Genomic DNA, 15,870 nt, shown 5'->3' on the forward strand with positions numbered 1-15,870 from the left:
CGGAATCACCCCCAGGAAAAGGAGAGTCATTTCATTGCACATCCAATCAGCTAACTTTTTAAGTCCCAGCAGGGTTACAGTAAGCCTGAACCTATCCAAGAAACAAAACAGGAGACACCCTGATGTGATACCAGTCCATTACACGGCATATACTTTAGGCCGAGGACCACCCTGGATGGGATGGGAGTCGATCGCAGAGCACTCAGTCAAGACTATGGGCAATTTCCAGACAGGTACAGTCGACACGCATCGTGGGGGGTCTCCCGCGATCTGTTAAAACTCCACAAAACTTTTGGTCCCTTTGGCGAGCGAAACGAGTGGAGTGAAGCAAAAAGATTCCAGAAAGGCAGGATACAAAGATCACTGCGAGATATCACGTTTGAGGCTGCCGTGAACACTACACGATATCACGTTTGAGGCTGCCGTGAACACGGCGCTGTTCATACGTGTATTTCATGCACTTTTGAGTTACCTGATCTACGGCTTTCACAAAACTCCCCAAAAAGTACTATTTCGTGTCTAAAGCCAACACCGCAATATATCGAAACAGTGACGGGGAATGTCACGATACAGGAGGGGCGACTGTATTACCATAAATACATGTGTTTGGAGTGTGGCAGGAAACTGAATTATGCAGAGAAAACCTGAAGATACAGGGAAAACATGCAGACTACATGCACACAGCTTAACAATAAACTGTAGAATTTCTCTTAAAAAGACTAAATAAATAACCATGACACCTCACAACATTACACATGGCCTGCACAGGTCTTTATTGTGTTGTGGAATCACACATTCTGCATTCAAAGGGTTAATTTAAGCATTCGATCCAATACATACAGTCAGGTCTAAGAGGGTTGGGCGAGAACATTTTACATATTTCTGCCTTTTGCACCCCGACTTAGAGAAGTTACAGCTAAACAACAAACTTAACGACAAAATACGTCGCTTAATGGATAACACAATTTCTACACAGTAAAACTTGCTCTATTTCAGCAGTACGCTGTGATCAAATGAACTGACCACAATATTTATGTACATCATGCTAACTGATTATACACAATACATTCCTATTTTCTTGTAAGGAAGTACAATATAAAAAAATTTAAACATGCACATCATAATATGTACTTCACAATGTTTAAAGGGTGTATATATGCATATATAAAAAAATCCTACTCTGAACCTGAATATTGAACATAGTGTTAAGTCGATCTTATTCTCCTTTCCACAGTGTAGCAACAAAAACAGAGTTGTACAGCTCTTTGATAAATTCACAGCCTCCACATGGAAGTCCAAGGCAAAGAGGGAAAAAAAAAGTAACCAAAAAAAAATTAAAAACAGTAGTTTGCACTTCATATAGACGCTGCGATCTACGACCTCCTTTGTTCTTAGTTTCATATACAGTGCTTTATCTTTATTTTGGCGAAAAAGTGCAGGCATGAAAAAAGGACCTGTATCCAGACAGTGAGTATATTCCACACTATCTTTTCCAAACCTGCAGTGCTTTGCGTCACAGCAGAACGTGTAAACATCTTGTTTTCTTGGTGCAGTGTGGCCGCCGCTGTCGGAATTCACACTGCCGGAGTGTTGAGTGGTTGGCACCCCATCGCCACTAGCAACATGCGTGCGTGATCATGCCCCCTCCCCCCTCCCCCTGCACGCACACACCAAGCTGCGTCAGTTCGTGTCATTTGCACCCATCAGGTGATGCTGGCAGGCACAACAAGGGGCTGATGCATTGGCAAGTACCATGTCACAAAAATTTTAAAATAAATAAAAAAAGAAAACGTGCGTATAATTATGACAACAGAATATACACACGAGTAAATTTAAGTGTGAATACAGTCAACCTACAAGCATAAAAACACAGCTGGCTATGTTCCTGAGCCATTTACACAGTGTGTGTGCGTGTGGAATAAGGCAATGATTGGAAAATAAAAAGCACAGGTCAAGTATGATGGCCTCCATCAGCACAATCATGAGAACCTCAGTGGGATGTGGGTCAAGATCCCAAATCCTCAGCGTCACATAAGCCCTGTACAACGGTCCCCCCACCCCCACCCCACAGAAGGCCTGCCTTAACAGAGCATCACCACACCCTCTGCCGAGTCGCTGACGAAAGACACAGGGACACACATGATGCAAGAACCAAGTAAAAGAATCATAAAACTAAGGCAAACATTCATACGCAGGTTCATACACACATAAGGCAAGCATACAATCTCACGCACTACACAATGCTTATTAACGTTTTCACTAATGCTTGAAAAAAGGTGTGCAATTAAAAACAAAAGCTACTATTGGGCAAAAGCCACATTTATACTGGTAAAAAATACATAAATCTCTACTATATATATAAATAAATTGATACGTTTCGCATACATAAGGAAGGCATTATTTTCAACAGAATAAAAAAAAAACATACTACTTCCTAGTTAGAAAATAGAATTATGTCCCTGTTTTAGATGCTCCAGTGTGTATGTTGAGAATAGGGGCCGTTTTCAGCTTTGCAAGTGAATGTTGTCGCCCCCTAATGGGCGGCATTTGTCAGCAGCCCGATTAAAGCAGCTGTAGGTCCAGGAAGGGACCCCCCAGATGGCCGTGGGTTCGGTTTTGCAAAGGCTGCTTGGTTGACAGGAGCGCCGGGAGAGCGACCAGGCCTTCGCTGCCGCCAGGCTGTGCATACAAGCTATCCACCAGAGTCACGGCCTCTGGGGGATTCTGCGGGAGAGAGAGGTCGGTGAGCAGAAATTAGCATTTGGAAGCTGGATGATCGCACCAATTTTCTCCCAGCACCACAGAACGAGCCTCACGCTTCACCTCTACCCGTCACCTGCGTGTGGTCCACGGCCGCCACGCCCACACCCAGCTACAGCGCCACCCAGTGGCCGACGCCACACCTGTTCATGGCAGCCAAAGCTTCCCTTGTGCCTTTACCCAAAAAGAGTCTCCTTCCGTTTCACGGCAGATCTGGAATTTCGGCACAGAAACCCAATGACTGCGGCAACACGGCCTTCAGATCTCTCTCCGTTTTCCGAATGAAAACGTGAAGGCCAACCAGGGGGCACGGCAAACCTGAACAGGACGAACGACGGGCCACTGTCGCTACTTTGTGCGAGGCTGCCGACACCAAAAACAACCTGAGTAGCAGCGGAGGGACCCACACCGTGGTGGGGGGGGGGGGGGGGGCACCCTTTCAGTCTGAGGCCTGGCTGTAGCAAAGCCTTACCTTCCTCTCCTCCCCTTCTAAATACAGACCCACTGTTTGGGGTGCGTGAGTAGTGTCCTCGCCTGGTCATGTGACTGCACGAATCCATCTTCGGACGGATACTACAGTGTAAGTTTGAACAGAGATATTGGGACTAAATAAATCGTCTGGTCGTCACAGCAACTCTACAGCTTAAAAGTAAAAGCAAAAAAACAAACAAAAAAAACCTGCACTAGTAGGAGAACAGAGGAAACAGAGATAAGAAATTAAAGGAATGTACTGATTCCTTGCTGAGGGAATCTAACCCAAGTAACACGCACACACGCATATACACACACACACACACACACACACACACACACACACACACACACGCGCATGATAGAGAGACACTAGGCTGTTCCTCTAACTATATTTTTTGAAGGAAGGAAACTGGATTGTCCAGAAGAATCCAACGTAAACACAAGGAGGTAATGGAAAATCTGTGTGAGGATTCGAACCCGCAGCTCTCGGGGTATAAAGTCTGCAGTGCCATGCTGCCCTCAACACAGGTACAGTAATGAAATTTCCTGGCCAGCCTCCATTTCCTCCCCGCAGTCCTCGTCTCCCGATCGCCCGGTCCGCTGACCCGACCCGTCCCGTCTTAACTGACTTTTGGCGCCAGCACCAATAGGGGCGTCTGCGGTACCGAGGGTTACGACATCACCCCCCCCCCCCGAAAGGCAGAGGGGAGCGTGTCCACGCACGCCGGCACACGCCGGGCCGCGCCTGACTACACGGCGGCCAGGAGCAGGAGGAGGAGGTGGGGGAGGGTCAGGAGACGAAAATGACACAAAAAGAGGGGAAAAAAAATCCCAGGAGGAGGGACTGGGGGGGGAGGGGGTTCTGAGGGTTTCCTAATGACACAGCAGCCCAGGTGACGTCGATGACAAGAGGCACTGTGACCCTGCTGGGCTCATCTCCTTCTGACAGTTGGTATATTATTGTGAAACACCCCCCCCCCCCCCCCTTTACAGCCGGTCTGCCACCAGGTTCTCCACAAGCGGCTGCTCAGATAAAAAGCTCGACTGTAGCCCAGCTACACAATACAAGCTGAAACTTATGTGACACCCAGAAAAACTTGCATAAGGGCGTCTCCTGGGGGGGGAACCCTGCTTTTTTCCCCCCCACCCACTCAGTTTTACAATCAGCATCACTGTATTGATGCGTGTCAGCTCCTAAAACCGTCACATCGGCACATAAACAGCATGTGCACAGAACCAGAACAAATAACCACTGGACAGTATGTACCAGGAAACAAAGAGCAGGAACCGGAGACACACCTGCTCTGCACAAAGGAATTACCCCAGCAGGACCAGTGCTCCCACCAAAGAGGCATTAAAGTGACCAACTGCCTGGCGAGATAAAGCTTCAGAACAGAGAGCTTGGGCCCAGGTACGAGTTATAAGGTGGCCGGTCGGCACAAACCTGGTAGCCCTGGACGATGTTGAGGATTTCTTTAACGCCGCTGTTGTAGGCAAGACTCTGCATCCTCACCAGGGCCCCGGGCTGGGCCGCCAGGGCGGGGGCACTGCTGGGGGAGGGGAAATAGTTCAGGCTGGTTGGAGAGCCTGGGGGGCTGCAGGTGGGTTAAAGAAAAAGAAAGAGTGGGGGGGGGGGAGGGGGAGTAAGATACACAATAACCACAAAGAAGGGGGATGTGATGTCTGTACAGATGCATATGGCTGTACATAAATAAATGCACGTAAAAAGTTCTGGCAATTTTTAATATTTAAAAGAGGGTTTTTGTCACCAATGGCTTTAAGGGGACACTACAGGCATGAAGCTATGTAGCTCATTCCTAAACGGAACGGCCCAGACACGTACGATATCTCTATTTGCATGACTTATTTTTATTTCCTGAAGGACATCTGTGCGTCCAGTGAGCTGTGCCAGTGAGCTGTGCCAGTGTGCAGTGCCAGTGTGCAGTGCCAGTGTGCAGTGCCAGTGTGCACGCAGAGGGCCGTGCTTAGGATGGGACGGGAAGAGCCGTGGGATTCCAACCCGGATATTCCCAAAGCAAAGACTGGGCTTGTGTGGCCAGCAGCGTGAGCAGCGTACGCTCCCGTTTAACCAGCGACCGACTGACCTTCAACGTGTTCCCATTTTTGGGGACTGACATTTCTCGTTTACAGTCAGTCACTGTATAAACGGCAGGGCAGCTCAGTCATTAACTACCCTTCCTGTACGTCCTGCCATAAACCTTACAGCGGGATCACCTCTTACGCGAGCCACTGGCTCATGGTGATTGGTGGACTGTCCACCTGAGCCCGCCTTCCCCTCCTGCTCATCCAATCACTGCTGCCTTACCGGGAGCAGATCTCTATCAGGAAACGCTGTACTCCACAATCACTGGGCTGTTATATCAATCCGTGAATGATTAATACTAATGAGACATGATAGGAATGAAAACAAAAAAAGTCTTAAAGGATCAGTTTCTCCTCTGATTTGGAATTGGGTTTTTTTACTTTTAAACTTACTCCTGTTTTACTCTCAGCCCTAAATGTTGTAAATGGAAGATTTCAGCCAGTTTCAGTATCCCTCCGTCACTGTGACACACTGCGGGAAACACGGCAGGCCAGGAGAGGGCAAAGCTGGGAGGATACGTCTGCGTGAAGGCCCACACACCCCTGGCACCTCTGAGGGGAACTGCGCCGACACAGAGCAAACCGACGCAGTGGGCAGCACAGTGGTCAATGGGGCGGAGTCAAGGCGCACGGAGTTCCGGAATTAAATCCCAAAAAGGCACCGCTGTCGTACCTTTTAGCAGGGTGAATGAAGCAGAGTAAAAACAGGAAGTCGTGTGAAAGGCCGATGGCACGACGAGGGAAAGAAGGTCACCGCGACGAAAAGGCGTTTAACGGTCAGGCAGCAAGTAGCAGGCCCACCTGGGGTAGTAGGCGGTGTAGTTCATGAAGAGCTGGGTGGAGGCAGGGTAGAAGGCAGGAGAGGGCTGGACCGGCCGAGGGGCGAGCAGGACCTGGGGCTGGTACAGAGTGGCTGCCTCCGGGGGCAGGATGGCCGTGGGGGGGGGGAAGGTGTAGGAGGGGGGGGAGAGGCCTGAGGAGAGAAGGAGTTGAGGGGGGTCGAAGGTTAAAGAACACTTTCTAAGACAGATACAACCTTGCCGTTGTTATTTTCTTTCTGCGTTTAGACAGTTTGCCTCCAACAGATATGGCAGGAATCTGCAAGCCTGGGAAATCTGAAAAGTCATATACAGTCACTTAAAAAATTTTGATGAGGTCCTGATTTTTGGGCAGAATTCTGGGCCGGTTTTTAATGAATCTAATTATTATCCAATTTTCAATTTGGAGTAAAAGCCACGAGTCGCATCGGCGAGCAGACCGCAGGCTGAGCAGCTCTCATGCGGGGGAGCAGGGGATGCATAATGAGCGGCCATTTTAGGGCAGGGGCTTAAAAACAAACAAAAAAAGCAAGTGTGAGATTCCTGCAGGACCTGTTCCTGGTGATTACCCCGAGGCACATCTTCCCACTCAAAGCGCAGAAACACGCCACCTTTCCACATGCCCTAATTCCCACCCGTCCTCTCTGCCACTCCTCCCCTCCCCCGGGCCCATCTTAAGAACCCAAGTCAGACCCCGCCCTCACCACGACTCGCCAGAGACCCCGCCTCCATACCCTGCAGGCACAAGACCAGTGACACCATGATTCAGCTATTACACCCATCAGATTCACACTCACCCTTCCGAAAAAGGCCTAAAAGCAGCCTGGACCTGTTCGTACATTTTGCCAGTAATGATTTTAACGTTTTTTGAAAAAGTCATTAGTATTCCACAACTGAGTTTCCCCACAGTTGTGACTGAGAAGGTGAGCAATCTGATTATTTCCCCAAAATAAATTGAAGTGCCGTTAAAATAAATTTTGCTAAATAAACCAGCCGAAAGTCAATCTTTGACTGTGCTTTCGGCCAGGCTGGACTGTCAAAAGCCCCCCACTTTCTTATGCACAATACATTTGATGTAATGATGACTTTCCAGTCATTATTACATTTAATAGAGTTTTAACCATTTTTGAAAACTTGCCAACTGCAGTTCCAAGGGAATCTGTAGGTTTTTGAAAGCAGAGTAACCCAGATTTACAGCAACCACCGAGAAAAAACAAACAAACAAAAAAAAAAATACACGCATCCCAGAGGCCTACCGATCCGTTGAGACTTTTCCCACCAAGGTTATATTCTGAATCAAAAAAATAAGAACCCAAAGAAACAAAGAATTTCAAAGGAGCTCCAGCACCTACCAGCACGTAGCTTAGAGAAGCGCCAAGACCCCAGCAGAACTTACGTCGTAACTTACATGGCGGTGGGGACAAGCCATTCCTGTTCAAGGTGCCCCCCATTAACACAATGTTCATCTCCTCGGCCGAGCACTGAAACACCTCCACGTATCGGTCTTTCATCGTCTTCTTGTGGCACCTCTGGGCCGTCAGGAAGGCCCTCTCCGCCGACTTCATCTGGATGAAGGCGTCCCCAGACGGACGGCCCTGCGACACGGAAACAGCCCTTCATCTCTCCACCGGCGACCCTGCGTCTGGCTCCGCTTGCCTGATCCCAGTACAGCGTTAACACCACCTTACGAGGTCGTCTTCAACAGCGTTGAAGATGATGCAAGTCTTTATGGCAACAAGCTGTCAGATATACAGCCCAAAAATAAGCATACAACCTCCAAATTAAATATGGGATCATTTTTTGACCTTATCTGTACATCAAGTTGTTTCTTAGTGTAGATCAAAGGTGTTCAATTCAACAGGCCATGTTAGACCCAACCCAATGCTAAGTTAGCCTATGCTATGCTAGTGAAACATCTACATCATATTCTAACTCTGGGGGGAATGGGCACCCCTTGAATATATTTTTACTGGGGGGAGCGGGGGTCACCTCACAAACAATTTGGGAAGATTGGCACTATCAATCAAAACATGATTAACATGCAAAATTAAGGATACCTGGTAACAAAGAAACACTTCAGGTAAGCACAACTTTTCAACTGATCTCAGATTTACTAACTTATCTGCCATTCTATGCGATTTATGCGATTAATCGCCATTGATCCACCTGCCGGTGCCAACTAGGTCGGATCCGAAAACCAGTCTCTTGAAAAGCTGATGCTTGTCGGGACACACGACCTCTGCCGCTGTGAGCCTGCTTGTTTTTGCAAACTCACCACCAGACTTTGGTTTCCATGACGTCTCATTAGTATTTATCTAGCTATGTTTCTCAGCTGCGTCACCGGTCTCCCGATTATGACTAAAGACGGGCTCCTGCAAGCAATCCCTGCATTTCGTCTGTTTGGAGTTGCCCATGCAAGCTGTTGTATTTTTCCAGCATGGCGAGTCTGATGTATTAAATTCTTTCACCGCAGTTTCAGCCTCAGGGCGGATAACTGAGAATAGCAGATTTTACGCCATTATGAATGCAGGATGTTTCAAATCAATATGTCCACATTCTAAAACTTGCAGGCCAGATCAGATCCTTTATTGGTATTTTTCACAAGTTCACGTGAGCCTTGAGTTTGACTCCTGTGTTGTAGAGCACCTTTCTTCAGCTCGAACAGACCAGTGATGGAGTGTGCCCACCCTATAATGAGCGGTTTTATAGACAGGGATGGACATATAAAGTGTCACGGGCTGCAACTTCTTGTCGCTGCAATGCCAAAGCATACTAACTGTATGTGCAGTTATGGAAAGAAATTACAGTGCATTTTAACCTTAATATTGCAAATGAATTTCCTCATTTGCATTATTATGAGAAACTGCAGTGCGTTTCACTTTATATGGAGAATGCATACTTGTGTACCAGTTATGTCAATCCCTGCTTATAAATAACCAAGAGCTAAGGATTGGAGGGGGGGCTGTTTAAATATTTTTGATTCTAGAGGGGGTTCCCCCTTTCATAGTTTTGGTTCTGGGGAAGGTGCTGGTGACGACTGCTCAGAGGGGTGACAGACCCCTTTAGAAACCGCTTGTGTAGTGGATCGACGGGATCCACTGGTTGGAACTGGGAAAGGTCCGTACCTGCTGGTTGAGCACCATGTGAACCCCGTGGGGGCGAATGTCAGCTGTGAACTCCCCCAGAAACTCCAGAATGTCCTCGATTGTGGCCGTGTAGGGAAGGCCTCTGAGCCGGACGCAGTCCCGTACCCCAGGGGGGGGAGCGAAGGGTGGCTGGGGCACCACGGGGATGATGGGGGCCGGTGCTATGGGGATCAGGGGCGCAGACGTGTACCTGTTCAGCACCTGCAAAGGCACAGGGCGGGATAAACACCTGCACACAGGTAGCCTCCACCTCCAGCTCCCTAGCCAATCAGCATCCGTCGCCGAGATGCGGCTTGTATACACGCCCTCAGCCAAAGGCTGGATAATCCGCCGTGAACAGCTGGCGGTTCAGGATACAACGTGCCCCAGAAATACATCATTCATCAGACCAACGTAGCCCGTGGGACATGGACTCCTGCCAACAGGACACCGAAATGTTTGCTATCCTCACAAGAGGCAAAAAAAAAAAAAAAAAAAAGTTCCCATACGGACCTCAAGGAAAGAAAACATCAGGGTTAACCAATCAAATCACCAGCAGCCAAGCCTCCCATGTGACATTTGCTTTCAAAGCACTTAACGAGTGAAAACTTTGGGTTCTGGTAAAAAGCAGATATTTACGTTAGTATTTGGCATGATGTAAGGAAAGAAGAACTCTATTGTTACAAAATCTAAACGGTCCATTTCCTCTGGTATTTTTGTTGTACCAGTTTGCAAGTATTCCACAGATACAGCTAATATCAATAAACAAAGAACAGAGTAGATACAAAAATGCGTCAAATATCCATCACGCAATTTTGTGACGCTGGGTTTGGCGACCAGAGTGAGATTCTAAAAAACACGTTCCAAAGCAAGTTTGGTTTAACAAGACGCCAGCTATCGTAACCAGCCAATGAGGTTATGAGCCTGGTGTGTATAACGGACTTCCAGGAAATAAAAACACATCAAACTGTTAGTGAAAGCAACGGCACTCAATTACGCTGTCAATCTAATCCCCTTTAGTCTTGCTGCTGCCTCCTGGGGCCTGTTTCATGAAGTAGGATTACTTAGCCGGATAGCTTGCTGAATTGAAGGTACCCCAGTTTAAATGCCCTTTATCTTTGTTCACGTACATTTAGCCTGAACTACCTTAAATCCAGCAAGTTATCCAGCTAAGCAAGAAATCCTGCTTCATGAAATAAAAACAAATATGCACAGAAGTCACTTCCCGTAAAAGCAAACCCCCCCCCCGCGTTCTGCGTCCCACGCCACACCCTCACCTGCTGCACTTCGGCCACGGTGCTCTTGAACAGCTCAATGTATCGCTTCCCTAGGATCTCCTTGTGCTTCTTGAGGGCGTTCTGAGCGTGCTCCTCGCAGGAGAACAGCACGAAGGCATCCCCCGTGGGCCTCCCGTCGGGGTACTTGACGAAGAGGATGCCGTCCTTCCCGCCTGTGACAGGGCAGGCGGGAGCGAAGAAGAGCAGCACATCCTCAGCGCTGGCGGTGAAGGGGAGCCCCCTCATGCGCACTATCACCTGGTTCTCCCTGGACAGGAACTGGGCTACCTCATTGGAGGTACCTGAGGAAGACGAACAGAAGATCGGCTCACATGGGAACGAGAGGTTTCCCTCATCTTTCAGGGTGGCCGCAAAGAAATATATGAACCGTCTCATTTTCCTGCTAAAACTACTGAAGGTCGTGTGTAAAGGGCAGGAAGCCATTAAGTTTGGAAATCGTGTTTAAAGTGGGAATGTATATAATAAACTAAATAAAACAAAGAATGCATAGATATTCTTACCACCAGCTATTTTGAGGAAATCTTCACCAGTTGCCTTGTACACCTATAGCAGAAAACATCCATTTAAGAAATGACTCGGATGTGAAAGATACGAGACAGAACAGCATTGTTACAGGCAAAGTTCAATAAGGAAATAAAATAGTGAACGCCACAGACTGAAGGGGAAAAAAAGACACGTTAAATCCAACTGCAGCCAAACAGGAGTCTGGTCCTAATTGGAAAAGCATTGCTATGAACGGGGGGGGGGGGGGGGGGTTTACACAAACCTCAATGTAGCGGTTGCCCATGTGGTGCTTGTGCCTCCGGAGTGCCAGATCTCGGTGCTCCTCGCTGACGAAGCGCACCAGCGCCTCCCCGTTCCTGCGACCCTGGGCGTTCAGGCAGAGCGCCACCCCCCCTCTAGAAGAGCAAAGGGGAGCCGGCATCAGCCCACGGCATCAGCCGGAAAACATGCAGCAGAGAGTCCAGCTCGCGTCACTTAAGACTACTTCAGCCAATGATACGATAGCAGGGCAATTCCTGGGACTCGAACCCATAACCTCTGGGTTAGTAAAGCGGCAGCTTTAAGGCCTACAGCATGTTCTGTATTTGTACATGCAGGCAAAGGCGTGGAAGGACACCGGGTGACGGGACTGACTTGGCAATGCTGAGGCCCCTGAAGAAACGGGCGATGTCCTGGTCGGACGACTGCCAGGGGAGGCCACGCGCGCGGATCACCGTGTTGTCGTCCACCCGCTCCATCTTGCTGCTGTGCGGAAGGAGGAGAAACGTGAATGTGTGCTGTGTTACTTTCCAGCTGAGTGACAAGTCGATGGATGGGACCTCTTACCAGGTGCCGGTCTCAAATTTTTCATTTACTCCTTCCGGGAGGGAGAATTTGTAACCTGAAAGAAAAATAATAAAAAAAATACATAAACGCACAAAAAACAGTAAAGTTAGCTAATGAGAATATTTGCTGTTCAGGGAAGGATTTGATTGAACATTTATTTACTCACACAGGGGGTCTGAAATGAGTGCCAGGATTATGTCGCTCATGGTCTGGACCTTTTTGGAGCCATATCCATAGACTGAAACATCTGGCTTTATGTTCAGATCTGGCAAAGAGTAGTGGTTAAGGAGAATGGAGGGATCAAAACAAATGATATATATGCGTTTGTGTGTGTGTATGCGCCTCTGTGTGTATATAAAATTATTTTTTTTAACTTTAATTTTTATTAAATTAAATTAACACATTAAGTAAAAGGGTACTAGATTATGTGTACCCGCTCAAGTGTAGCGTTACCACAAATTCTGCCACCCCCACTTATGAAACATATTACTGTTCTAAGAGAAAATCACATCAAAATGTGTCTGACTTCAACGGCTTTCGCAATTCTCTCATCTAAATTTTTCAATATTTTGTGTCGTCTGTTTGTTCAGTTTTTATTGCCTCTGTTAGGCTATTCAGGTTAGTGCCCCCCCCCCAGATATCCGTCTTTAACACGTTAAACCGACAGTCCACTTCCCTGGTCCATTATGCCCACTGTCTTGTTATGTGAATCATAATTACATACTATTACTTATAACTAATATAGACACACGTACACAGACACAATGTTGGTCTCTTTCTTCCCATTGTCTTATGTCCTGAAAGCTAAAAGCTTTTGGGTGGGTCTGCAGGACTGTTTTGTTGGCTAAACACTGTCCTTTCTTTCAGGAGGCAAATGACCTGTCTGTATTGTTTTTACATTTGCATTTCAACCCCCCCCCCCCACACACACACACACACACACACACACGTTCCACAGGGCAACACCCTCTGCGTTTCTGGCTTCACAGAAAAGAGCAGAGGCTCAACAGGCTAAAGGAGTTCAAATGCACCAACCAGTCAACAAGTCTTCCATCTCGAGAACAGCACACTCACGAAACTGAGCATACAGACGCTGAGCCATAGATCATCGAAGGACGGCTAAAGAACTTCTCCCAAAACCCCGATTACTGAGGAAAAAGGATACACTCTGCCATGCTCTGAACGTCTAAGTCCTTCAGATCTGCCGACTCTGGGAAGCTTTTCTTGAAGTCCTTTCGCAAGTCGAAAAATGAGTAGAAACATTCCGGAAGCATGATGTTCTGCAAGAATATGTCCATTAGCATAACCGTGTGAAATATTTATGATTTAGGAGTCTATGACAGGGAAAGCGTTCAGGAGAATGAACAGCACCACACCACAAAAGAATAAATCTATCTCCAAGACTTCCTGTTGTCACTTTTTTATTATTAAACAGTCGAGCAGTAAACCAATATTTCACTTACGGCAAATAAGATTATGGTGATACAATCAAAATGAAGAGTTCTGCACTCAAACGATTCAAAGACCGATCTGAATTTTTTCCTTCTTTTTTTTTTTTTTTTTTTTTTTTAAGCGCAATAATTTTTTGGCCAATAGAAAAAAACAAAAGTTTTTCTGCCTGTAGACAACGTGTCAGTGAATTACAGAGAAAGTGGTTCCGACTGGAGCTACCAGCCCCATAGTGTGTGAAAATAGAGCAAATGTCCCCTGACTTTTACCTTGCTGGAGGCCTCAGGATGGATGACTTGACGGACGTGAAGCTGACCATCGGTACATAAACAGAACGAGGTTCCAGTCCCAAAACTGATTCCATTACTCAGTTGCTGGATAAACTGTCAATTACATGAAAAAAAAACCTTCAATTGAACTAATCCAACTCTCACTCTTTTAAAAAAAGAATACCAATGCTAAAACACTATTTAGAATTTAACTGAGCAACACAGCATCCATGAAAGGCAAAGCATAAATGTGGCAAGGCAAGATACATGTTACAGCCAACTCCGACATACACTAAATTACAAAAAGGTGACCTCCAAACCTTAGCCTATTTCACTCAATAGAAAATATGTACAATAATTGCATGAGAAATGCCTTTTTTTGGACATTTATCACATAGTGACAGTTACAGTTGCATCATTTTGAAGTGTCTCTTTAATATGATTAATTTCTTATTCCCCAGAAAGATCACCGTTAAAACACTGACTAATATTGGTAAATGTTTTTTGTTATTTAAAAAAAAACACCAGTTTTTATAATTACACAATATATTGACAAGAGATTTTCACTATAACGCGCAACACCCTTTTATTGCGAGTAAACAAATTAATCGTTACACTCAAAGAAGGCACATATTGGCTTAATCTTGCTCCTGTGATATCATGACATGGAACGAGTAATATATCAAACTAATTTAATTTCTGAATTTGCCATCTTCACCTGGTTTAAGGCGTGCTCCAGAGGCTCTGCCGCAGAGATCGTTTCCTCCGCTATCCCACTTTGTTCTTTACATTCCTCGGTCAGCTCCAAGTGTTTCGGCTTCACGAAAACTTCATTAACTGGCCCGGTCTGCGCGAAATGCAATTTCTATGAGCTTCCATCTCCAGACAAAACTGGCAGCTTGAAGAGACTATAATGTGGCCCTTTGCGTGAGCAAAGCAGTAAATTGTGGTAGAGGGAACTGCATCACAAATATTTTAACAAATGACATATCGTATCCCGTATATTACCCGATATTATCTCATAATTACATTTGGAAATATAATGAAAGTAAAAATAATACACCGGGATATAAGAAAACGTGTTTTTGAGAACAATTTCCCGGCCCTAAAAAGGCTTGGTTTACATACTTAGAACAAAGGAAGACGTATTTTTTTTTTAAATAATACCTTCTTGTTCGCCAAGTCCACAACTTGCCAGACCAGCTGAATGATCTCCTTTTCGTCCGATCCCAACTGATTCCCACTGGTACCAGATGTTGTACAAAATAACGCCACCAAATAATCAACATTCGCCGTCATGGTTAGGATAGGAAAAGAAAACTAAGCTAAATTTAACTAAATAAAAGAAAGGAAAAAAACACCCCCCACAAAAAAAAAAAATCACCGAACCAAAGGAAACCAGCAACCACCACCACCACCTACAGACACCTATGGCCAAAGCTAGGTGTGTTTCTCCTGCTACAAGTATTTAGTGGCTTTTTTGATTGCGTGAGAATCTATGCAAAACAGGTAGCACCCCCTCCCTGCCTCGTAATGGCTGAACGGCCCTTTTTTTGTGCATCTACCTGTCCGCCACCCACGTGACTCAGGTAACAGATACCTGCCCTGTTCTGGGTCCCGCGCCATTGGTGCTTTTAAACGGGGACGTGGCATTGCAACAGGACCGGAGCCACTGCTGCTTCCTAACTAAAGTGTTACCATTTGTGAAGCCAATTTTGTTGCAATGAGTCAGAGAACGGCGTGTACCTGTGCACCAGTAAAACAACCAAAACCGGATAGAATCAGTGCGAGTACCTGATGCTTCTTTGTTGCGCAGTAGACCTGTTACGTGTTTCATTTTCATGCGCATCGCCCACCTAGGCTAGAATTGCATACCATTTTTAATATCAGAAATACCTGTACTAGTGTATTTGATGCTGCATTGAGATCGAGTATCAGTGATGAAAACGTTTAGTATCGTGTCGCTTGAGTATGACAGTTTGAGGATACAGTGTACTTGACATTCCGGATGTACAGTTCCAGTAAAACAAAACAAAAAACATCACATACAGCTGTGTGATATATTATTTTAGGCGTTAATGACCTTAATCTTACACCCAAAACATACATGACAATGCATATCAATATCATGGAGAGTGTAAAAATTGTCATTTTGAGTTTTGCAGGTAGATGTAGCACCCGGACATTATTTCGCAACTATGTTTGCTTTAAGTGCTGATTCGCCGTAACACTAGGGACGCAGCGC

At 46.2% G+C, this 15,870-nt stretch overlaps 1 protein-coding gene across 11 annotated transcripts; it reads right to left on the minus strand.

Moving 5' to 3' along the window:
- Positions 1 to 749: 749 nt before the first annotated feature.
- On the minus strand, positions 750 to 15,161 carry esrp1 (epithelial splicing regulatory protein 1). Of its 11 annotated transcripts, none has more exons than XM_023810900.2 (16): positions 14,793 to 15,161; positions 14,344 to 14,472; positions 13,626 to 13,739; positions 13,073 to 13,187; positions 12,074 to 12,172; positions 11,908 to 11,962; positions 11,716 to 11,823; positions 11,345 to 11,477; positions 11,079 to 11,121; positions 10,558 to 10,859; positions 9,281 to 9,502; positions 7,552 to 7,750; positions 6,139 to 6,310; positions 4,679 to 4,829; positions 3,233 to 3,333; positions 2,587 to 2,724 (listed from the first exon to the last, which is right to left on the minus strand). In XM_023810900.2, exons 1-15 carry the CDS (start codon positions 14,922 to 14,924, stop codon positions 3,250 to 3,252), a joined length of 2,058 nt encoding a protein of 685 aa, XP_023666668.1. In that variant the 5' UTR covers positions 14,925 to 15,161; the 3' UTR covers positions 2,587 to 2,724; positions 3,233 to 3,249. The 11 variants fall into 11 exon arrangements, with proteins under 11 accessions (XP_023666624.1, XP_023666634.1, XP_023666653.1 ...); XM_023810905.2 differs by having other exon boundaries at positions 7,564 to 7,750; positions 11,716 to 11,826; positions 14,793 to 15,160; XM_023810921.2 differs by having other exon boundaries at positions 4,679 to 4,781; positions 11,716 to 11,826; positions 14,793 to 15,160.
- Positions 15,162 to 15,870: the final 709 nt, after the last annotated feature.

The sequence above is a fragment of the Paramormyrops kingsleyae genome, chromosome 9 (genome assembly GCF_048594095.1).
Source record: "Paramormyrops kingsleyae isolate MSU_618 chromosome 9, PKINGS_0.4, whole genome shotgun sequence".
Classification (NCBI taxonomy): Eukaryota; Metazoa; Chordata; class Actinopteri; order Osteoglossiformes; family Mormyridae; genus Paramormyrops; species Paramormyrops kingsleyae.

Coding starts and splice junctions, on each gene's coding strand:
- esrp1 (XM_023810846.2), bottom strand. CDS start 14,924: ATGACGGCGAATGTTGATTATTTGGTGGCGTTATTTTGTACAACATCT. Junction 14,473..14,792: donor TGGACTTGGCGAACAAGAAG/GTATTATTTAAA, acceptor CATTTCGCGCAG/ACCGGGCCAGTTAATGAAGT. Junction 7,751..9,280: donor ACATGGTGCTCAACCAGCAG/GTACGGACCTTT, acceptor TCCGTGTCGCAG/GGCCGTCCGTCTGGGGACGC.